The sequence below is a fragment of the Chionomys nivalis genome, chromosome 1, assembly GCF_950005125.1.
Source record: "Chionomys nivalis chromosome 1, mChiNiv1.1, whole genome shotgun sequence".
Lineage (NCBI taxonomy): Eukaryota > Metazoa > Chordata > Mammalia > Rodentia > Cricetidae > Chionomys > Chionomys nivalis.
The window spans coordinates 115,242,002-115,266,641 of record NC_080086.1 but is presented as its reverse complement, the minus strand read 5'-3'; the positions used below and the strand labels follow the sequence as shown (position 1 = coordinate 115,266,641).

Genomic DNA, 24,640 nt, shown 5'->3' with positions numbered 1-24,640 from the left:
GAAGAAAATAAGGCACAGGGTATTTTACCCTATTTAATAATGAAGGGAACTCCTGGAGTTCAAGTTCTGACCAAATACCAATGCACAATCTGATGCCTCTGTAGACGCCCGTACATTCTGTTTCCAAATGTGTACCAATTCTTCCAAATAGGAATAAAACATATAGGAATTTAATCTATATAAAATTATATAGGAATTTACTCTAATGTGGATGATCAAATATAGAATGAATGTTTACACCCCAGATGATGGACTGGTACACCTCAAGGTGAGCTCTTGAGTTCTGAAGATGCATTTGTCTTACTCTCTCTCTCTCTCTTCCTTGTCTAGCTGACATTGCAATGGAGGGAAAACAGTTTAAAAATTTTGAATAGGCACTTACTGGAATTACAGTTAATCCTGATACAATCTAGATGGGGAAGAATAGATGAAAAATGAATATTTATCCTTCAAGGTAACAGCTGCAGACATCCAATAAAATTACAGTCCACCCTTCCGGGGACAGACACATGCAAATTTGGCCACTCCATATCATTACTCTTTATATATTCTGGAACCCATATTTATTGTTATAAAATTGTACCATTGGAAACAAAAGAATGTTTAAAAATATGGCCAATTCAAACAGAGCTACATGGTGACAAATCTAAGTGAGAGAACAAGTAGATAACTGTCAAAGATGCTTGATTCAGACTGGCTGCAACAATCCTCCCCATATGTGAAAGAACATACCATTATTCTCAGCAAACGTTAGAAGTGCTCCGTCACAATGGGGTACAGTGCAAGCTCAGCTAGGCTCAGACATCTTGGACCTCCAAAATCTAATATCCCGCAAAGGCTGACAGAATTATTATTTTTTTTTTTACAACTGCAGTAGTCAAGTGGAGAAAGAAATTAAAATCCTTCTTTCTCATCCTAGTATCATGCATTATATGTATATATTTCTCTTTTGATTTTTGATTTTCGGGGGCATAAAATGTTTACCACCAGATATTGATCAGTTCCACACCTTGTATTCATTGAAGGAGAAAAGGAACAACGCATGGACCTTTATAAAGTACATTGGTTGTGAAGCAGGCAGCCATCCTGTGAAGCATGCAGGCCTATGCCTCTCTAACTTGCTATCAATGCTGCCTTTATGCACTGGGGATCACAGTTGATAGTATATTTTTGATTTTTCTTTTTCATCAGCTTGCTTCACATAAAAGCAGATCCAAAAACAGAATGTCTGGTGTGGATAACACGACGGTTATTTTTAAACAACTGCATGGAATGTTTTGATTATATTTTATGGAGAGATAAATAGAGTTTTAGCTTTTGTTTTATTTTAATGCCTTTGGGGAACATGGAAAAATATAAACCTAGATTCTGTGTCCATATAGCTAAGTTTGTCATGTGTCGTCAACCGCATCAGAAAAGTGGTTGCAAACAGCCAAGGACCAGTAGCTACACAACTCCTTCTACAGAATGCTTTGCTGGTGAGAATCCTCTATGTGTTAATAGAGAAATCAGCCTCTTAGTGCAATTAAGCCAGTTAGTCCATTTTACTGTATTAACCTATCATTGTCACTAGAGGGAACTCTAGCAGAAAAATAAACTGTAGTGTATTTTTTAAAACTATATTGTTTAGCTTATTTAACTTGCATTAACTGAGTGTAATTAAATGCAATAGGTTAGCAAGAGTTGCCTTTCTATTTTATGATCTACCATTCTCCCCATCACAAATGTAGGTAGAGTTGTCACAAATGTCACCTGTTGTTTTGTTCTAATCATCTTTCTAAAAATAAATGAAATACATGGTTTCAAAGTTTGTTTTTCTTCCTCTCATGATTCATTTGTGTGTGCATGTGTTTATGTGTGCATGTGTGGTGTGTTTGTGTGTGCATGTGTGGTGTGTTTATGTGTGCATGTGTGGTGTGTTTGTGTGTGTAATTAATATTTTCATAAAGTACAGTAAAACCTCATTTATTTTCACTTATCTTGGTTGGATTTGATGACAATATTGAAACTTATTGGGCAGAATATTAAATCTTCACTTGGTGTGGAGGCATTTTGGGGAAGGGCCCCTATGAGTAAGGATTGTGAAAGGCCAAGCTGAGGTAGAAAGCTAACTTCCAGGATTCAGAAGCTGATGGTAGAACTTGCAGGCAATCGGGATCTCTTTAGGGAGGAACCTTTGTTCCCCATTCACTGAAATAAACTTCTAAACTCACCCCTTCACAAGATTTCACAACTCCATTAATTTGAAGTTAGATTAGTTAAATTTAGCTAAAAAAATAATAAAGTGCTCAGCTTTTAAAATCCCACAGTTCAATGGGTTTTTTTTTAGTTTGTTCTGTTTTTACTCCGTCATTCCTGTTGATTGGTGAGGTTTTACTGTAGCGACTTTTATTGAGAGTACCCTTAATCAGGAAAGCATTACCTCTCTGCAAAGGAGTCTGTGTCCTTATTGTTCTCATGGCTGTTTGCTGCGGGCCGCAGACTTTGGGCATTGAAGGGTTGTGGATTGCTGAATGACAGCAAAATATCCCACATAGTACTTCAAAACAGAAGAGATGGAGGACCACAAAAATGACTATTCAAAGGAGAAGCCCATGGAGTAAGTAGGAACAACCACTGGTCTAGGCGCAAAGTGTAAATGGGGTCCTTCATGTGCATGTTATCAAACACATGCTACCCGCGTTTGTTTATTATTTATTTATTTGTTTGTTCATTCATTGACTCATTTATTTTGCAAGGGTGTCATCTATCACCCACTAGAATGTCAATAAATATAACAAGAAAAAAATCCAATTTGAGACATCTTAAAGCCTCATAATTCAGTTTCAAAATTATCTCACTGATAGGGCTTCCCCGACCCCTCTTTGGTAGGAATCACAAAACACTAAATTATGTAGAACATAAAGAAGTGGTGCCCAACAAAGCATTAATTAATTGTTTTAAATTTCCATAGCAAACAGGCTAGTTGATAAATATTTGCAGGCAAAACTGAACAAAATGTGAGAGTGTCAGCTTAATGGTGGAAGGCATATTGTTACCTAGATTGACCGTGAGTTTCACACGCCCTGCATCCAGCTCCAATCGGAGGGTATCTGCAGAGTCTCTAGAAGTGGTCGCCATCAGAATACCGTATGCACGCTGGGATCTGAACCGTAAAGACACGTCCTCAGCCTCAGTGTGCATCACCACTGGGAGCTGAATTTTCATGAACATACTTCCATCATAGCTCAAAACCGTTGCCTCTGTGGGAGAAAATTGGTACAGTTCAGTTTTGGTTAGTGTAGTCCATGCACACTTGGGAACGAGGAGTATGCTGAAGTGTTCTTGACAGGACATCAACGGTGAAATCAGCTCATCTGCTACAGAAATGAGGTTCTTGTTTTGTAATGGCAAGGAACATCCTTGCAGAGACTTTTTCATTTGAGAAGTATATCCTATCACTCAGAAAGCTGCTCCACTTATAGCATATGCTACAGCAATGTCCATATGAGGCCATAAATATTTTATAAGCATTTCCTTAGTTAAAAAACAATAGGTCATGCTGTTTTGAATAGCTATAGTCTAAACCTGGTTAGAAACAGCGCAATGGTGCATGTGTGCATGGACAGTGAGGGCCCTAACTATCCTCTAACATTAGTCAGCCTTGCCTGGGTTCTCATGGATTACTGATGAGCAGAAGCCCAAGGGGTGCTAGTGGAAGATATCTAGAGCCAGGGCTGTGCAGGAAATCCGAGGATGAGCAGAAGCTACTATCCATCTTTTTTATACTATCTTCTCTAAAACAGAAATATTACAGAAATGCAGAACTGATCCTCTCTACCAAAGTTCATATTCCAAAGAAGAAAATAAAAACCAACATGTCAACAGTGAGCAATGCGAATTCTGCTGTGTGATTAAGCTTGATGAGGAATTTTTTAAAGTTACCTTAAAACATAATCCTATTTTCAGATTACTATACAAATAAATAATTTTAAATGTCTGTAAGTACAAACTTGTTTTATAAAATACTGAATGACCAGCAAATCATCCATAACTGTGCACATCGAGTAGGGATGGGGGTAGGAATAGGGGTTTGTGTGGTATGCTTTTATAAATTCAAATACATGGAAGTCACACTTTATTAAACACATGAAGAAATTGGTGGCAAAATCGCTCATGACAGAGTGCTTCAAGAAACAGCACCCCCAGTGTTAGGTACCATTTGGTACTGGAACATAAAGAAACAAGTATGAGTCGTGTTGCTTCTGGGAATTCAAAGTGTCATTTAATAAAAGAAAAACTAACTGGTATGGAAATAACCTGAAAATTCTCATCAATCTTGACTATTTACACAGCATAGCCATTAGCTTTACTGGTGTCATTGTGTTCATAATTAGATTTTATTCTAGTGTGGCTTTCAAAGTTTATCTTTCTGAAAGTCTGGACAGTCAAGTACGATTTCCAGGAGACTTTAATTATCAGTTGTTCTCATTCAAGGCTCAATTGTGAAACCTGAATCTCTCAAAGTATTGTGCTCTGTTTCTAGGATTCCTCACTTTATCCTCTGCTCTCTCCGTGGAGACTGGGATGAACGGATCTAAAGCAACCTGTGAGTTCTCTTCCCTCTTCCGTTCTGAGCAAGGACTTCTTCATCTATTGCCCATTTGACATCTCCAGGTAAAATGGAGTTATAGTCTCATTCTTAATTCATCTTTCCCCATATGAACACATTGCAAAAGTACTCCTCCAATCCCTTCCATCTCACTAAATGATGTTTTCATTACTGAACAAAGTCCATTCTATGGATTTCTCTCTTACCCTCTCTACCATGTGCAGTCTGTTTTCAAGTTTATAGACCTTTGTGCTATAATTACATTTTTTATCTCAGTTAGTGGTTTTTTTTTACCTTTTCACCTTACTATTTGAGTCCCATTCTCTTCTTACCTAGATAGCGAAAATAGTCATTTCTGTGGACTATCAATGTCTGCTCTATCGTTCTGCACACATCAGCCAAGTTGAACCCTTACGTAGGGAAACCCTCCCTGCTAGATAAATAAATCATGCCTCCTCTTTGCTTTTGCAATTAGAATCCCTCTGTCCTCAGTTCTTACCGCCGTTCTCTCCAGTTACTCTATTCCACCCATTCCAGGTCCATTCTTTATTAAATCATTTGCACTCACAAATGCCTGTATGTGGAAGTTTCTCACCCTACATCTACTAATTTTTGGTTCTTTCAGAAATCTACATTTTTGGTGAAATGTTCTTCTGGACAATATGGTTTCCCTCCTCAGTTTATTCAATATTGAAGTATCAAGCCTCTTATTTTAAATTGTTATTTCTCATTTATTGTTTGATATCAGCTGCATCTGTCTTTTGAAAGTGCCCCAAGGAAGCAGACCAGTTGCTCAGCACTCTGGCACCAGGTGAGCAACAGAGCCAGATACAGCTGAGGCACCATGCCATAAATGCTTTTTGAATTAGTAACTGCCATCTACACTGAAAGCACATGAAAGAAGTCTCTGCATGTGGATACCAGGCTTACATAAGCACTCTGCAGAGCAATAAAACATTTATTATGTCTAATATCAGGCGAATCAAGTTTGGTAATGTGTGGTAAAAAAATAATAATTTCAAGACTAATTTGAAGGTTAAACTAGAAAAAGCTTTTGTTTATTCAAATATCCTGTTGTTAATCATAGACCTAATAGCTGAGAATATAAAATATGATCTTAAAATATATGACTTTATCTTGTATCATCGGTTTCTCAAATCATATAAAAAGTTTCTCCATAATGCAATGTGGTAAAAGATAGCAGTCAATACAGATAACCAGGTAGTAGCTGCCTCAGAAACAACTAAAACAAGACTATAAAGTCAGAATGAGCTCGAAAAGTGTTTCAGTTTAACTTAAATAAAATTTGACACTCATTTTTTTTTCTTTCGTGCCTTTGGTCAATCATACAAAGCAACATGTAACTCAATAAAAGGAATAAATCGTTATGTAGTGTTACTTTGCCACCATACAGATGAAAGGACTAAACTATTATTAGCTTTCTTCTGATTAATTAATATGCACAACTACTCTGTTATATAACAATCACATTTTAAATAACTTCATTTTTCTTTAAAAATTGCTTAATTTGAAAATTAAACCGAGGACACATCTTTTTAGAAATACACAGTTAATAATTAGTCATAAATGTATTGTGAAGTAGAATCTAAAGTAGAGAATAAATCAAGCTTATTAGCCTTTTACCATGCTCCAAAAAGCTGCAGGAATGAAATAATAGTAAAATCATAAAACTTGAGGCCCCTTCGCCGGGCGGTGGTGGCGCACGCCTTTAATCCCAGCACTTGGGAGGCAGAGGCAGGCGGATCTCTGTGAGTTCGAGACCAGCCTGGTCTACAAGAGCTAGTTCCAGGACAGGCTCCAAAAACCACAGAGAAACCTTGTCTCGAAAAACCAAAAAAAAAAAAAAAAAAAAAAAAAAAAAAAAAAAAAAAAAAAAACTTGAGGCCCCTTGTGTCATTTCAAATGAATCTCAATGTGAAGATAACTTGTTGATAAATGACAACTGAAAGCCTAAATGATTCCTCATAATTAGAGCTGATGTTTAATTAGGCAAAAAATAGAAAATGCACAAGGTTGTAGTCTAGATTTGCCAAATAAATGTTAGACAACATTCTGACATTTGAAGGTTATGATATTTGGTAGCATCATTTAACATTTGGAAAATTGTTTTATAGTTTGGAACATAAAAAAATAGTCCTTTAGAAGGATAAGTCCAAGACACTGCTTCCCAGTGAGGAAGAAAATCAGTCTCTACTTTGTCTTCTTTATCTTTCTTCCTTGTCATTAGGTTTGATAAATTTACTTTCCTGCATTGTTCCTTTTTGAAGTCTAAAGTGTACACCTGTGCTCAGTTTTGCTGAAAAGCAGTCACATATTGTGATCAACAACAAAAATCAGACAGGGAGCCAAATTGTATGTCTCTGACATCTGTCCCTCCATCTGTTAGAGTTTTAACAGACAAGTATGAAGTGGACCTCTGATCACATCAATGCTCTTATTTCACATTAGCTCGTAGAATAATTTTTAAGCGGTCTAACCTTCAAAACTCATGTTGTTAAAAAATGAGACACAAAAAACAGAACATTTAGTTCGAGACCAGCCTGGTCTACAAGAGCTAGTTCCAGGACAGGCTCCAAAAAACCACAGAGAAACCCTATCTCGAAAAACCAAAAAAAAAAAAAACAGAACATTTCATATCTGTGAAGGACATCATTTCTGCGTTAGTCTTTCTTAAAATATTAGAAGGCATAGAATAAAATACCTTCCTGTTTAAGTCACAGATACTTTTCTTATGCAATTTTCTTTGCTTGCATAATGTGGGATAAATGCAGCACCATTCTCTATGATGTGGAGTGCATAAAAGGGAGCCTGTTCTATCAATTTATTCTGAATGATAAAATGGAGGCATTACAACTGTCTTTTTATTTCAAGAATTGTTGTTTGAGTCTCATGATCAGCCACCTAATACAGTATGGGTGTATAGAAGAGACACAGTCAAATACTTCCTATGGAATCTGAAACCAAGAGCTCCAGGCATGATCTCATGTTTGTGGAATTAGGGCACAGCTGAGGGACTGGACAGAAGCAACATTCTGTGCCATTGAGCCTGGCAACCACCCTATATCACCCCTGCTCTCAGGAGAGGCACAGCCAAGTGTGTAAAACATCAATTCAGAAGAGAAAATACTTCTCGCAGTATGCTGCTGTAGCCCAGAACAAGAATAACATGATATCATCCTTTTATCTTTGAGAAACAACCGACTTAGAGACAAAGAAATCTGCAGAAGTTTCCAGCTAAACATAAGTTAAAAAGGTGTGCTAATTCCAGTGAAGATGCTTGCTACTAAATTCTCCTTTAAAATCTGCCCATGTCCTCCACCTCTATGTCTACTTATCGCAATATCTAGTTATCCCCTTCCTTCCCTGCTGCCTCCAAAAGCTCTGTCATCTCTTTTCATTCTGCCATGTGCAGAGACAGAAGACTGCCACAGGGTGGTGGACCATGCATATTTAACTGGAGGTTTTTGTAATTCAGACAGTGGAGCTACAGACTTTGTCCAGTTTCACTTTAACCAAGAGGCAGGTAACTGGCATCTTTCTGAGTGATTAAATTGAAAACAAAATTTTAATTCACACAGATTTGCTAATCTCATATTGTATTTTACTTTGTGATCTATGTCATTTGTTCCCCTTTTGTAGCAGTTTACCAAAAGCAATCTAAACAAACTAATTAGGGAGGAAAGAGCAAAGAGGAAATTTAAAAACAGTGTACTCTTACAAACCACAGTATGTAGGAATAGCTAGATTCTAACATCAATTCACAGGGATTACAATAATCAGGCAATACCATAAAGGGAAAGGCTGTGTCAATATGACGTGAAGGAATCCATTGACCTGTATAATTCTATTATGCAGATTTTAATTTTGCGTTTGAAAAATGTCCACCTTTTCCTCTTGAATTTTCAGGGCAAATTACATAGACTATTTAGGACTGAAGGAAAAGAACCAACTCTGCACGGCTTCAGGAGAAGTGCCTGGCACTGCTCAGGTGGAGCACCTCAGGGAGAAATGCTATTTAAACCATGAGAGGACAATGAAGCAACTCGCCAATATTTTTTCATATTGACTTTTAGTTTCACTGTAGAACGTAAGTGACAATGAGCATAGTGACTAAACCATTCATCCACAGCCCTGGGTCGATAGAAGGACATGCTTGCAACTATTTTTTTTTCTGCTATCTCTTCTGTTATACGGGCTTCCACGCAAGCTGTTGGCATTACCCTCATTCTGTTTTCAATATCCATTCCTCTGCTTGCAAGGGGAGAGGAACAGAAAAACAGAGAGCTTCATTTTTTTTCTTAGCAAGGAAAGGGAGGCGTTCACAATCCACTAAGCCTTAACGTTAGACATAAAAACATGTCTGTGATCAGCTAAAGACAAACTCGGCAGCGGTTATGAATTAGCCATCTCAAACACACCTGAAGAGCTATGGGTACCCACAGCTGGGTCCTCTGAAAACCACTAAAGGCTCCCCGTCACCTGTGTCAGGTCTGGGGGTTAGGACTGGGCGTTACTTCACTCGGAGTTGTTATGTTTCAGTTGAGGCTTGATGTTGATATTTAGTAAATATTTCTTATAGGGGACTAGTTGCTAGAATTTTGAAATCCTACCTCTCTCACAGGACCTGCCGAGATATCCTGTTCCGGAGCAATCACAGACATATCTGTTCCAGCCATCTCTGCACATGCCATTGTTTTTGCAAGGATTGCTAAGGCACGGTTTTGCTGTCTCCCTTGAGCAGGATGGCTTCACTCCAGCCGTACTCTGAATTTCCGCCATCTGCCGGATGTCTTTGCTCTGACCGTCAATGAACAGATCCCGGATGCAGCCCACATAGCCATAGTTGAGCAGAGCAGTCCACACCTCGGTGGGGAAGACAAGGCCAGCCTTATTTTCTGGCAAGCCCCCCAGGTAGAGCTCATCATCGAGGTCCAGGATCTCACTCTCACCAGGAGCTGTGTACGGAGTGCGCAGTGTGTTGACAGAAATGGTACCTGTTACAAGGAAAAGAGAATATGAAGTTGTTTATGCATACAGTGTTTTCTGGGCCTCTGCTTTTTCCTCTTATATGTTAGAGTGTGAGCTCCTAAAAGCCAGACATTTCTATTTTAATCATTTGTTATTTTAAATTAAATATAATTACATCATGTCCCTCTTCTCTTTCTTCCCTCAGAATCCACTCACATACCTCTCCTTGCCGTCTTTCAAAAGCATAGCTTCTTTTTTGAAATCAAATTTTCTTATATACTATATGTAAATATATATGTGTATAAGAATACATATACATGTATATACATATATGTATGTAACATATATCTTATTTTTTATTTTAGTGTCTGGTACTTCTAAACATCAAATCATCCATGTGATTATATAACTTAGAAATAAAACAAATTACATTTAATGTGGTACCATTTGACTTACTGAAAACCAAAGTGTATACGTAATTAATAATGGATACCAACTTTAAACAGCTCAAATTTAAATAAATCATACAATAATGAAATGGACATTTTTCTACAGTGAAGTCCGACTCTATGTGGTTAATGTGATTACTTTCAAAGTTAGTATGGGGGCCATGGAGGTACACATGTTTAATCTCAGCATTTAGGAGACAGAGGCAAGAGGATTTGTTTGAGTTTGAGGCCAACTTTGTCTTCAGAGTGAATTTCAGACCATACAGATTAAAGAGTGAGACCTTACTACAAGCAAACAAGCAAACAAAAAATTAGTATGAATTTGAGAGCCAAGGGAAGATTTTTTGTTTTTGTCTTTAACTGATTTGTTTGTTTGTATCTAATAATTTGACAGATTTCCAAATTTAAGTGAAACTTAACACCTAGTGCACACATCTATTGATTCATTTCCCTGCTTTGGGCATCTTTATACATGTGTACAAACACTAGAAGTCTGTTCTGCATGTTTAATAAAACACACAGAGTCTACATTATAACAACACCACAGGAATGTTCACCAGTACATTTTGGTGAGAGATTCAAGAAAAAAAATCATTTGCTTCTCTTTCTTTTTTTTTTGTTTTAAATTTTATTATTTTTTATTAATTAATTTATTTAATTATTAAAGATTTCTGCCTCTTCCCCGCCACCACCTCCCATTCCCTCCCCCTCCCCCAATCAAGTCTTCCTTCCTCCTCAGCCCAAAGAGCAAGCAGGTTTCTCTGCCCTGTGGGAGGTCCAAGGACCACCCACCTCCATCCAGGTCTATTAAGGTGAGCATCCAAACTACCTGGGCTCCCACAAAGCCATTACGTGCAATAGGATCAAAGAGGCTGCTTGTCCATTTTCTGCTTGCCCAGATCCTAAATCCCACATCATCTCTTTAAACCAAATCACTTATCAAAATCAATAGTTTCCTTTTCCTCATTTCAATCTGGAAAAATGTATTGATGTGCAATTGTATAGCCTCTAAGCCTCAAGTATTAAATGAACATTTACTCACTCACATGGAAATATTTGAGAGATATAGAAGATGTGGAATCCATAAAAGTGGCTGAAAGGGCATTTCTGATAAAAACTTAAATATATACTGTCAGATCATAAGAATTGTTACCAGTAATCTATCACTAGAAAGGCTTTTATCTTCATGATGCAAATGATATTCACTGAACACCACAAGGATCCACTACCTAATTACCCACACAATTGCATTTTGGGTATAAATTATAATAGATAGATTGAGTCAGAAAGACAGAGATAGAGACTGTGGAGCCAAAAAGTATCTAAATACTCATGTAGTCTCTGGAATATTCAAAGTTCAGAAAGAGAATGCAAGTATGATGATATATTATTGTTGCTTCCCAGGAAACCCAAGGATCAGGGTTTTCCCAAAGGTGAAGCATGCTTCTAGCTAAGAACATTAGGCTGCTAGACCCTGCTTTGTGCCCAGGAGTAATTTAAATCCTGGCAGCAGGTCCTATCTTGAGCTGAACTTCAAAATGGAATTTGTCTTTCTGAGGGAGAAGGGCATAGCAGCCACTGTCAGCGTGCCCAGGTGTCCAAGTCATTATGAAGGCATTTGTCTTTCTAGACTTTAACAGAAAGTAGTGGAAAACTCCCAGGGGAGAAACCCTCACAGACATTGCTATTTTTGGTCTTGTAAAGAAAGAGAAATGGTGGGGGATTTTGATGGGAGATGCTTAAAAGGGAAAAAAGGCAAATTACTAATTTATGTTTTTCTCATTCATGATAATATCTAGAAGAAAACTTCCATTTAGAGCAAATCACTGCTATGCAATATTCCCTTGAAAATATAATAAAAGTGATTTTGGAAAACGAAATGCACAATATTGAGGTGAGGAGACTCATATCTAATAGAATGATCGCTACATTCGTTTAAAAATAATTGTTTTTTAACCAACATTGTCTAAAAGAGCTAAGGAGTGAATGCATAGATGGATCCTAGCTTCTGTAGCAGCTATAAGCTAAAGAAAGAAATCTGAATACAAGACAACAAGACAAATGTGAAAAATAATAGGCTAGAGAAGTTATCACTTCATGAAGTCTTCCCAGAAATAGCATTTGATAACATAAATACACATAATTGAGAGGAACTGATTTGAAAAATACAGCTAAGAAAACAAACAATAAAACACTATGATGAGAATGAGGATATATTTTTCCAATGGCTGTTCCCCAAATTTCCATTTTATTTATAGAGAAAACTTAATTTAGCTCAGGAAGATTAACAGTAATTGGTAAAACTAAATTGCTTTTAATCACACTCTTACAGTTCCTAAATAAAGAGAATGCTTGGGCATCCCTGTAACACAGTTATTCGCTGCTTAGAACACTGTCATTCTCTCTCTGTCTCTCCTATATGCTATCCAGAGAACTCACTGAGCCTGCAGCAGAAAGACAGACAGGCAGACAGATGTACACAGAGACTAAGAAAGATGAAGAGGATAAATACATATGTATTTATTTATGTGAACTATGTATGTAGTACATGTGTGTGTATTGTGTATGCAAACGTGTGTACAGGTATCTGTCCCCGTGTATATGTGGAAGCCAGAGTAGTACACTGATGTACTGACTCCTCTATCAAGTTTCACCTTATTCCTTTGCATCATAGTCTCTCACTGAGGTTGGAGCTTGCTGTTTGCAGTTAGATTGTAGTAAGCAAGCCCCAAAACTCTAAACTCTCTCTTTTGGACCTGCCACACTTCTGGGGTTACAGGAGTACAGGGGACTACATTTATCTTGTTATATTTGTGCTGGGGTCCAAACTCAAGTCTTCATGTTTACATATCAAATGCTCTTGACTTCTAAGCTCACTGTGTAGCCTCCCATGTCTGTACTCTTAGAGAAAAAGTTTGTGCTAAATATTTCAGACAATCATAGATACCCGATTTAACAATGGCAATGTAAAAGTTGGGTCTCTTGGTTATTATTTACAGGGGTTTGGGGGCCTGCTTAGAATAAAATGTTAAGGAAAGTTCAGATATGTGTTTATTGACACCTCTGGGGTAAGATGCTCCTTACAACCTCACTACTACATAGTTTTTTTTCTTAAATAATGTTTTTATTCTTAGAAAACAATGTATACTTATACCCCGTGCATTCTGATGATGTCCACCCACCAACACATTCTTCCAACTTTCTTAGTGCTTGCCTCGCTGTCTCTATATTAATTTCATGTCCTCTTCATTTTAGTCCTACATTTATAAACCTCAGAGTTCAGTTAGCGTTGCCCACAGATACGTGGGTTTAGGGACATCCACTGGGACATGAGCAACCTACTGGTGACTAAATCCCTCCTCTTCCTCCTAAGAGGCCAACAGCTACCAGTAGCTCCTCCTCCAAGGGTGGGCCTCAAAGGCCCCTCACCATAAAGTAGTGTTTTGCTGATAGTAGTACGTAAGTAAGATTATAATTTTCATGTAACTCTTACATGGGTGTACATATGTTTGCATGTGTGAACCTGCACGTATGCTTGTGTGCACACACACATACATACTGAAACAAAACAATCACAAAAAAATTTTAAATTCTATTACCTCTAGATACATGATGTTTTATGTATTATATTCATGTGTTAAAACAAATGCTGGATCATCAAATGAATTTCAGAACTAACAAATTGGAACCATAGTTCAGAAAACAATGATTGCAAGGCTATCATCAGTTATGTTTCTCCACATTCCATATTTTATTTCGAATACTAATTTTTGAGTTCCCAGGGAAATAGAGACAATGAAATATGAAAGAAAAAGAAAAATTATCTTTATTCTAATATAACCCAATGGAGTTAGAATGTTAATTTGGTCAGGTTCAAAGTTAAAATGATGCACAGATATGTATACTGGATATTCACTGACTATTCTACACTCAAAAAGAAGTATGACCAAAATAATCAATATTTTCTATGTATGAACAATCTATATGGTTTCATGTCTTAGGAGAATGTCTTCCAACATGGTAAGGAAATAGAAAACAAAGAAGTTGGGTTGGAAATAATGATATGTATATTTTGAAATATTTTGAAGAGTTAAAATGCATCCCATTGGTGGGGCAAAAGCTTAACTAGATGTTTGCATTTCAATTTAAACATGTATGAAGGTCCCTGACTGGACATATATGTGATTTCTGTTGTGATGTCTCTTATCGACTTTACTATGGATGTGAACCAAGTGACATTTTTACTTAAGTAACAGAGTATTCACAGAATCCGAAGTAGTTAAAGCCATTGCAGCAGCATATGTGAGCACAGGAAAATTTAAAAATAAAGGTTTCCAAGTCATGCACATTCCATGATACCTTTCTACTCGAATCATCCTTGAAGGTTCTTGTAGATCAAATCAATACTTTACAGAAATACTATCATATTTCAGTAGTCAATTTTTTTGGAAGGGAGCCAAGGATGAGAATTTATTTTGACAAGTGCTTCATGATTCAATATTTAAGGATTCAAAGCACTCAGCTCTTAGAGAAACTACAACTGCAGCACAATACTTGGACATGTGCATATTCTACGATTTTAATGTGCAGACCACCTTCATAACATTAGCATTGAATCCTGATGTTTTAATAGCAGAGGAAAAGGATTAAAAGTCAGCTAGTAAAATATTTGCATAAGAATGTTCCAAAGCTGAAGGGAAATTTTTATTTTTCATATAATTTGGGTATAAATAAAACTTTCTGTTGAAAGCAGCCCTTTGTTATAAAAACAGACATCAACTTTGTAATTTGGCTATTCATATTTTTCTACTCACCTTTTCTTTCATTAATTTTTTTCTTGCTGTTATACTTCCATAATTAGGTTATATAGTGAATAGAAGCAGGGAGTAAAGGTGAGATTTCACATAAGCTAATGTGGGCTTAAGTTTTAAATTACTACAGAATTTTAAATTGCAAGAATCAAGGGTGAGTAAATAACACACCATGGTATAAAATGCTTTTGTCTAGTGGAAGGAGACCGATATTCAAGGTCTAGCTTGTTAGGCAACTAGCTGGCAAAATTAAACAAATAGTTTGATTCATAGGCCTCACTGTAGGTTTCATGCAACTTAAGGGATTTGACAAGGTGAGCACTGAAGTCTGTTTTATGTAATGAATATAATTACTGAATCACATAATTTCAAGTTAACTGTCAATTTTATCTTTGTATAATCAGTGCACTAAAGTGTCGGATTCCACAAAATTATAAATTTGCCAAATTTCTACTCTAGTAAATAAACTCAAACTTAATGAAAATGTACAGTAAAACCAGAGAAACAGATATGTTAATAATATACTATGATGCAAAACACAAAAAGAATTATTCCCTTAAAACTATAAGAACAAATAAGTGACAACCACCCCCCCACAAAAACTTATCCACATTCCTTTGAGGGAAGGAGGATCAGGGTGGTCACGACAATTCTATGTTTGTTTGTGATTTACTGTACCTTTTTATTTTTTTTAAATCTCATATAGGATTTAGATAAAGAACTGAAATAATGCTAGAAAATAAAAATTTATCACCTTAATTTTATTTTTAAAATTTACATTGATTTATCCATATGCTAGAAAATTAAGGAATAAGACACATGCATAAAAAAAAATCAGGACAAAATCTTAAAAGCCCAATGCCTAGTACTGGGGAGAGTAGGAGAGAAGTCATCCCCGTGGGGCAGATGAGAAATACGGGTAGGAAAAACTAAACTGCCCTTACCTTTCATAACAGAAAGCAGCTAAAGTAGCCACGTCAGCTCTGCACCTTAGGAGATTGGTTGTTTCATGACAACAACCTCAGTAACTCTCACCGTGGATGCAGAAAGGAAACTGGCAGAGCTGCCATAAAGCAACATTTCAGTTGCTGTGAAATGCTACTTGACTGGAGTTGACAGCTTTCTGTCCCTGGGCATGCTTATTTTCAGCAACTTCATATTTGAATAAGGTTGGCAAGAATGTGTCTTTTAATTTGTCTACAAGCAGACTCATAAGATACAGCATGTTTTATTATATGCTTGCGTGCAATCGTGAAAAATATTCAAGCGATTTAACTGCATATCTATCATGAGCTGCCACACACTTCCTTCACCAACTCGTTCCATCTCAATAGTACCCTAAAAGGAGCTGAATCAGGACAGTTTATTAGGTAAGGTAATGTATATTCACTGGTCAAGGGTGGCTCAACACCTTCATCTCAGGTAAGATGTGTAGCCACTGCCTTCGCAGTGAGACCATTCACTTAAGTGCCTGGAGCAGCAGTCAGACGGCTACTACCAATGTTTGTTCATCTCAAGTTCTAAACACAGAACTCATCTAATGGTTGTTCAAGCAGAACCATCTAAGTGTAGCAGTTCAAGAATGGTATACACAGAAATCAGTGCTGGTAATAGATAGCTAGCAAGTGCTATTCACACTGAACAGTCATTTCTACAAACCCCTAATTATGTGCTCTGGAGAGAGCCTGTGCCTTTCACTCTATAATTTCTAGTTCTTAAACTAGAATTTTGACTTCAATTCAAATCTCAATAGCTTCTTAGCTGTTAAATGTAGGCTTAGCCATGAATAACCACAGATCCAATCTGCTGTGCCCTGTTGTACACAAGCAGAACTTGACAAGAATAATGGGTTTTCTCTTTGATCTCAATATGTAATGATAGCTTGCAAAAAGAGAAGAAAAAAATGACTGGCAGTTTGCTATGAAAATTCTTGAGAAGGTATCCTTGACTGAGCCAAAGAGTTTAACACAAATTTAAACCATGTTTTTGCCCTATGAAAACAGTCATTAACCTCATCCTAATTGTAGAACAATTCACACTTCAGCTAAACACCTGGGCAGCTGTTTGGTGTCACATTTGGGATCAGCTGAGAGAGAACAGGGAAGACAGCAAAGGAAGGAGGACTGAGAAAGATGTATTACAATGATGTCCTGCAGAGTCGGCAGGAATGGGAACCTTTAGAGTATCCTCAACTCAACAACAAAGAGCTCTAATCCTAGCAGCTCAGATGTGCACAGAGGATAACTGCTTTTCTATGACTTAAACTGTCCACTCAACTCCACCTGATTAAGCCTGTACTTTTCATGGCTCCTCCTTTGACAGCTAAATTCAGCGCTTATTATGGTCATGTGCAGATAACTCGGCCACTTCATCTCTGAAGTCACTAATTACAAACTCTGTAAGCAAGATAAGGAAGCTACATTGTCTTTAGAAGCTGATGTGATCAAGTTGGATAAAAATAGGGAACTACAGTGTTTAGTGTTTCCCTACATTTTAGAATGGATGATACATCATAGGTGGATAAAAACTAAGAATCCAGTTTTTCTCTTAGTCATCAGTTTTTGCACCATTGGATGAATTCTCTGTCTAGGTCAGAGGTAAACTTGCACTCTACCTGTCATTGTCTCTCCCATGTTTCTTCCTACTACCTTGCTTAAAGTATTAGGATCATTTCTAGTTAATTATATTAGTATCTCATATTATAACTGTAATCATAAACCACTATCCAAAATAAAATTCCATAAAATATTCAAATTCATGTAGATTTTCTCATCCTCTAATGGCTCACATACCCCTTTTTGTGAACACAGGACCCAGGGATGGACAACCAGGAAGAATGGCAACCTGGATGATTACCTGCCTTGTCACTGACTGCTGTCTTACCCAGTTTTTGGGGAGATGGCAACTTCCACCTTGGTTAATTTCCTTCTATCTACATGCTTGCTTAACAATATAGGGATCTTGTGAACAAGCAGAACTCAAAGTCCTGTTCTCATCAAAGCTTGTTCCCATAACATGCTTGTAAAGTTATCTAACAATGATTGACATTTCTGTTTGAATTATTTCCAATGTCTGGGCTCAGAAGTTCTTGTTATCATCATAAAAAGGCAGTGCCTATTTTTCTGTATTGTATAAATGACTTTCAAGATGGCAATTAAATGAGATTATAAATTTAAAGAAGTTCCATTTACAAGGAAGATTGTTACTATTCTTCGATTGTAAAAATGGTATCTTCGGAGGAGTATTTTTGACAATGTGGTACTTTGTGTTTGTGGTGTGTCTGTCTGTCTGAGTGTGTATGTGTGTGTGTGTGTGTGTGTGCAGAAAGAAAGAGAAAACGTGCACACACAGAGAGAATATGAATAAAGGTGGATCTGAAGGTATCTGCCTGTATTTACAGCTGTAATTTATGCCCCCAAAGGAACTGTGATTAAAGAATTAAATTAAATATACTTTTTCCTAGATGAATTTCTCTTATAAACTGTTTTGGAAATATCTAAATTTCAGTTATTTTCACTACTATGAATTTAGTTTTACCTCTGATCAAGAAAATGAGTAGTTACATTGGTATCAAATAGTTCAATAGTGTTTGTACTTAGTTAGTATCTAAGTCAATGACATCAGTTACTAAAAGAATACCTCAGGCAGGGCAGTGGGAGTGTACACTTTTAATCCCAGCACTTGGGAGAGAGTCAGAAAGATCTCTGTGAGTTTGAGGCTTGCTAGGTCTACTGATGGGTGAGAGTCTTCTGTTTTGTGTTAATTTCATTGGTTAAATAAAGAGACTGCCTTGGCCCTGATAGGACAGAAAATTAGGTAGGTGGAGTAGACAGACAGAATTCTGGGAGAAAGAAAGCCTAGTCAGGCAGTCGCCATGATTCTCCCACTCCAGACAGACGCAGGTTAAGATCTTTCCTGGTAAGCCAGCTCGTGGTGCTACACAGAATATTAGAAATGGGTTAGATCAATATGTAAGAGGTAGCCAATAAGAGACTGAAACTAATGGGCCAGGCAGTGTTTAAAAGAATACAATTTCCATGTAATTATTTCGGGGAAAGCTAGCCGGGTGGTGGGACGCAGCCCCGCCACTCCTCACACTTTAGAGTGGCACTCAATGTGATTAACTAATGCCACATAAAACCTGAGAGGGCTTAAAAAGGAGAGCGAGAGAATTTAAGACAGTTTTTTGCTGTTTCTGGGTTGCATGCCACAAAAATATTGTCCTGACTCAGCAACAGGAAAAAAATTGGCTGTTTTAAAATGCCGGTTTTCTGGGCTGTGCCACCATTGCAATCCCTGTCTGGCTCCTGCGGGAGACAGAGTCTTTGAATGGAGCATTTGGAATAAAGTGCTACGATTTGTTTGATGGCAACTAGACTTATTGTGTGCCTAAAAGGAAGTCATTGCGTGCTATGGCTCAAAGGCACAAGCAGTTCTGCCATGCTACTGGTGCAATGTGCAAGAATCAGAGGCACAAGCGGCTCCGCCATGTTGGACTGGGCAGGGCAAGCAGGCAGTACCTGTTTTTGACCTAGGAATGTCACAGCTTAGATTCTTAAGTGCTTAACGATTTAAAGGCACAAATCAAACTTGCTCCTGGATAGTAAAAAATTACAGATTCACAGTAAAACAGATTCAGACATAGGCTTGGGAGAGAGAAGAAAAAAAATATAGAGAATAAAGTTAATGGTAAAAAGAAGATAAAATCTTTAAAGAGACAGAATAAAGTAAACTGATAGAGTAAAAATAAGCCACGTAAAAATGGAAAATTTACAGAGTCTGGATTCTTCGTATCATTGTGTTTTCTTTAAATTTTTTGACTGTAAAGGAGCTAACTACAGAGAGACATTTCATTATATGGACTGCCAACTGGAACCAGAATGGATATCATAAGGGTATTATTACTTCAGAATTTGGGTCTAATGATATGATGCGTTGGAGAGGGTCTTCTTTTGTTTTCACAGAGGACGAGACCCTCTGGATTGCTTCTATCCCAATATGGTATGATAGACCACGCCCTCCTGAAAGGTTGCTGTGAACACCCTCAAAAAATTACTTCACTCAACTGCCAACTGAGATGAAACTACCACACAGGTTACACCATGAAAGATCTGATTAACAACGCCCCTATACAGCAGAAAGCAGTTTGGAGAGAAAAAACTGTGCCTATGTTCCCAAATATAGTTTATAAATGTTCTTTTACATTTAAAGGGGGATATGATATAGATATGAATAATTTGCATTGGTATGGATTTTAAGGTCAATTTTGTTATATGTATATGTATTTCTGCTCTTGATTAAGGTATTGTGATTGTGTAGTTCCTTTTTTAAAATGTAATATATAATTAGGAAATATAGGTTGTTGATGTATAATCATCAGTAATAGTCAAGCTTGTTAGCTAGATTTTCTAGATATATAGAGATATATTTGTTAGATAGACATTCTTCATATCTTTCAAAGACTACAGAATATGGCATTTTAAATGTTTTAATAACTTAGGACTTTTCATGACAATGAGACATGTCTGCTCCTGGCAGCACCAAGTTACTTCAAGAGGAAGATGGGCATCAAAGAGGCTCCTTATGGAGTTTGATAGCCACTTGGGCAAGAAACTGCTCTTTCCTGGACTGTTGCATAAACTGGACAGAGAGAACCCCCAGAAAGAGGACTGCTGAGATGGTCTTTTGGGGTTCCTGATTCATGAAAGAGTCTGCGAGACATTCTGCAGGACACAGCAGATAGTGACTGAACTGTCTTTGAAATTTCCTGCTTCAAGGAAATGTCTGCTGGATACTACAGGCCTGAAGGCCAAAGATGGATGCCCCAATGGTACAGAGGAACTTTGGGGGACTGTCCAGGCAGCAAGATGTCTCTGTCATTTCTAGAGTTTGGAAGTTTCTTACTTCTTGTTTACTCAGGTAATATTATATCCTTCTGGAGTCTTTGATGGAGTTGAAGAATGGATAGATAGTTATAGTTTTCCTTAGCTATGATAAAAGATAAAATAGATATAAATATTGTGACTGTAATTCTTGCTTGATAACTGTTTTGTTATATGTAATCTTACTATGTTAAAGTGAAAGCCTTTCTTTTTTGTTTAAACAGAAAAAGGGGAAATGATGGGGGAGAGTCTTCTGTTTTGTGTTAATTTCATTGGTTAAATAAAAAGACTGCCTTGGCCCTGATAGGACAGAAAATTAGGTAGGTGGAGTAGACAGACAGAATTCTGGGAGAAAGAAAGCCTAGTCAGGCAGTTACCATGATTCTTCCACCCGACACAGAGGCAGGTTAAGATCTTACCCGTAAGCTACCACCTTGTGGTGATACACAGATTATTAGAAATGGGTTAGAGGGTTAGCCAATAAGAGGTTGGAACTAATGGGCCAGGCAGTGTTTAAAAGAATACAGTTTCCGTGTAATTATTTCGGGGATAAACCTAGCCATGCAGGCAGCTGGGTGCCAGGAACGTAGCCCGCTGCTCCCCACTACTACAGTCTACAAAACAAGTTCCAGGACAGCCAGGGCTGTTACACAGAGTAACTCTGTCTCAAAACATTTTTTTTTTTAAGAAAAAAGTAAAAAAAAAGAGCAACTCAGAGGCTTGGGTCCTTCTATTTTAACAACCCAAATAATAGGGCTTTCTAAATGCTTTTTGTGCATTGAACTAGGGGTTGCCTAGCGAATTCAATGAACCTTCCTTTATCACTGTAAGAAGGCAGTCCACAATGTCCTGTTAAAATAGCCAAACTATTTTTCTTTGTGATATAGAAAATCATTTTTGTAGAACCTTTGAATATAATTAATACGAAATGGGTAAATTTAACTCTCAGATTCTGTGTTTCTTACTTTGAACTCAGCTACAAATGCTTGCATTTCAACAGCAAAATTCAGAATTTTCTTTGGATAAAATGAAACTGTATATACATTTATTCAAATTTTAATAGGCAAGTCTAGGCCAGATCAATGCAGTGGGCAAATATAGAGCTTAATTAAACTATTATAGATGTAAAATATTAACAGCTGCAGCTATTAAAATGACATTAACTTCCCCTGAGTGGGGCTCACATGATATGAGCTACATTCTTTAATATGATGAAGGGCAAAAGTTGGTTTGGGTTTTACATTGCTTGTTCCAACTCACTTATTTGAGATTTTAATCACATAAAAGTACTTTGCCATCAAATACCAACAAGTACATTAACTTCAATATTTCCAGTGAATTCCAACAAAAAAATCTCATGCTTTAATTGTTCTTTTAGTTTGCAAATAAAACTTAGAAAATGGTTCTATTCATTCAATTCAAACCTGAGCTGTGTAAATTAGTATAGATGTTATCTGCCTTCGGTAGTCTTTAATGAAGATTTAAAATAATCTTTAAGTAATGACGATAAAATGAACAAGTCAAACACAAATTAATATATGTTCTCTGCCTTGAGAATAATGGAATTCATTTAATAATTGGTAAGATTGTAATGGACTCCATTGAAAAGTTTATCAGGTTGTTATTTCTTTAGGTTCATTCTTCTATGTGTACATAAACACACACACACGTACATATATCTGAGAAAAAAAGACTACAAAGAGCTATCGTCAAACGTAAATCTGCTATTAATGAATACTGGATGATTTTGGGGTTTTCGCATCCCTTCGCATTAGCTAATAACTTCATATTCATTATGTACTATTTTCATATTATTAGTACCTCATTTCTAGATAAACAAAGTATAACATCTGAAATTTGGTGCTCTTTTTAGTTTTTTGAACCTCCAAAGTGTAACAAGATAATCTGATTTGTTTTATTTTATTCTGTTATAAAATATGAGTCAAATCTCTGTCTTCTTCAAAGTTATTTTCAAAATGTTATTCTAGATATACATAAAATCCTGATACCATCTACAATATAATATTTCAAAGCACTGGATCATGCCTTGTTCCCACATTCATTTTATTTTATTTTTTTTGAAAGTTCTTAAGGATCAAATTAAATACTAGCTCTTCCAGAGCATCTGGGGCAGGGCAGATGTTGTTAAAGTTTGTTGGCAATCAATCAGTAAACATTTCATAGCTTACATAAGAATAACAGAGACGAACTCAATCCCCAGCATTTTTAGGATAATGACATCCAGGGAGCAAACTTTCTCAAAAGAAAAAAAAATCATAAATAGGTTTTCTGAGTTAAGGAGGAATCAGAGCACTGGGTTATGAATGTCCACCTATTCTGTATCTGTCATCCCAACTCCTTCTTCATGTTCTTTTTTCAACTCCTCATTTTATTGCATAAAAAGGGATCTTTCTGGTTGACTTTTTTTCTTTCTCCAAAGTTCACACTAGCAAAACTCTAATCTCTTAAAGCAATTTTTAAAGTGAAGTAAAATATTATTTCTTGTGAGAAAATTTCCCTGCTACCCTCATAAGGGAATAAAGGGCAGAAGCCAGGGGTTACTCCCACTATTGTTTAGTCGTCTTAAAGAAAACCAGGTTGAGTGGTAACTTTGAATGACATTGCATTAACTGAAGTGTTTTTTTGCAGTAAATTTCTTCACAATCCTGATGAATTTGCAAGCATTTTTACTTTTCCATTTTTTTTTATAATTGCATTGTCAGGAACCTTCAAACATCCAGTGACATAAAATCATAGCTGAGACTTTAAGACTTCTAAATTCTGTGTCTACAAATTCAAGATAAAATTTCTTGCAGAGATGTGGCACTTAATAGCCAAGTAAAGTTTATTTAGGATAACCATACTACAATCCACAGCCCTCAGAGAGGATAAGAAATAAGTAGGACCCAAAAGGGTGAATGCAGTGATTTTCCGGGGAAGGGGAAATAGGAAAGATCTCCTGGGTAGGCTGGGGGTGCATAAGAATGGGAACATAAGAGCTGAAGAGTAGATGGAGGGGGAGAGTAATGAAAAAGATGTCTTGATATGGAGGGCATTTCATGTTCAGGTAGAAAGCTGGTTCAAAGGAAACTCCATGAATCTACAAGGATGAGCTCAGCTAAGACTCCTAGTATTAGTGGATACATGGCCCGAGCTGGCTGTCTCCTGTGATCAGATTGGTGACTACCCCGATTGTCATCAGAGTCTTCATCCTGTAACTGATGAAAACAAATGCCAAGACCCACAGCCAACCACTAGCTGAGCTCAGAAAATCCTTTTGAAGAGAGGGAGGAAGGATTTTACAAGTGGTAGAGTCAAGATCATCATAAGGGAGCCCACAGAAACAACTTGGGCTCATAGGAGGTCACAGAGTCTGGACTGACAGCTAGGGAGCCTACATGAGACTGACCTAGGTTCTCTACATATGTGTGACAGTTGTGTAGCTTGGTCTATTTACGAGACTCCCAGCAGTGGGAGCAAGGCCTTCCCCAATGTTTTAGCTAGGCTTGGGAATCTATTCCTCATACTAGGTTGCCTTGCCTGGCCTTAACACAAGGAGAGGTTCTTAGTCCTACCTCATCTTGATGTGCTATTTTTTTTGACACCCATGGGAAACCTGCCCCTTTCAGAACAGAAACAGAGAACGAGTGGACTGTGGGGAAGGTATGGGAAGGAATCAGAGGAAAGGAGGAAGGGGAAACTGTCGTTGGAATGTCAAATGAATGAATTGATTTAATAAAAAATGAAATGTTTGCTTAAGACACTGAAGGCATTTAATCATTTGAGTTTTGATACTGAAGCATTATGATTAAATAATCTGATTTTTACAAGAGGTAAAGCACAAACAGTAACTACAATATTCTTTAATGCAGCAAACCTTTAATAGGACTTGGTTGCAATTATTCAGAATGGCAGGGG

The 24,640-nt window shown here is 37.1% G+C and overlaps 1 protein-coding gene across 29 annotated transcripts in view; it reads right to left on the bottom strand.

Annotated features, from left to right (window-relative positions):
* The window catches only part of Nrxn1 (neurexin 1), a 1,077,006-nt gene that overhangs the window by 597,067 nt on the left and 455,299 nt on the right, over nucleotides 1-24,640 (bottom strand). For 19 of the 29 annotated variants that reach the window (XM_057767124.1, XM_057767151.1, XM_057767142.1 and 16 more), the window contains 3 exons: nucleotides 9,223-9,606; nucleotides 3,039-3,242; nucleotides 383-409 (listed from right to left, as the gene is read on the bottom strand). In XM_057767124.1, coding sequence (XP_057623107.1) covers nucleotides 383-409; nucleotides 3,039-3,242; nucleotides 9,223-9,606 — 615 coding nt within the window. The remainder of the gene's footprint in view (nucleotides 1-382; nucleotides 410-3,038; nucleotides 3,243-9,222; nucleotides 9,607-24,640) is intronic. The other 10 variants (XM_057767179.1, XM_057767231.1, XM_057767319.1 and 7 more) reach the window with 1 other exon arrangement.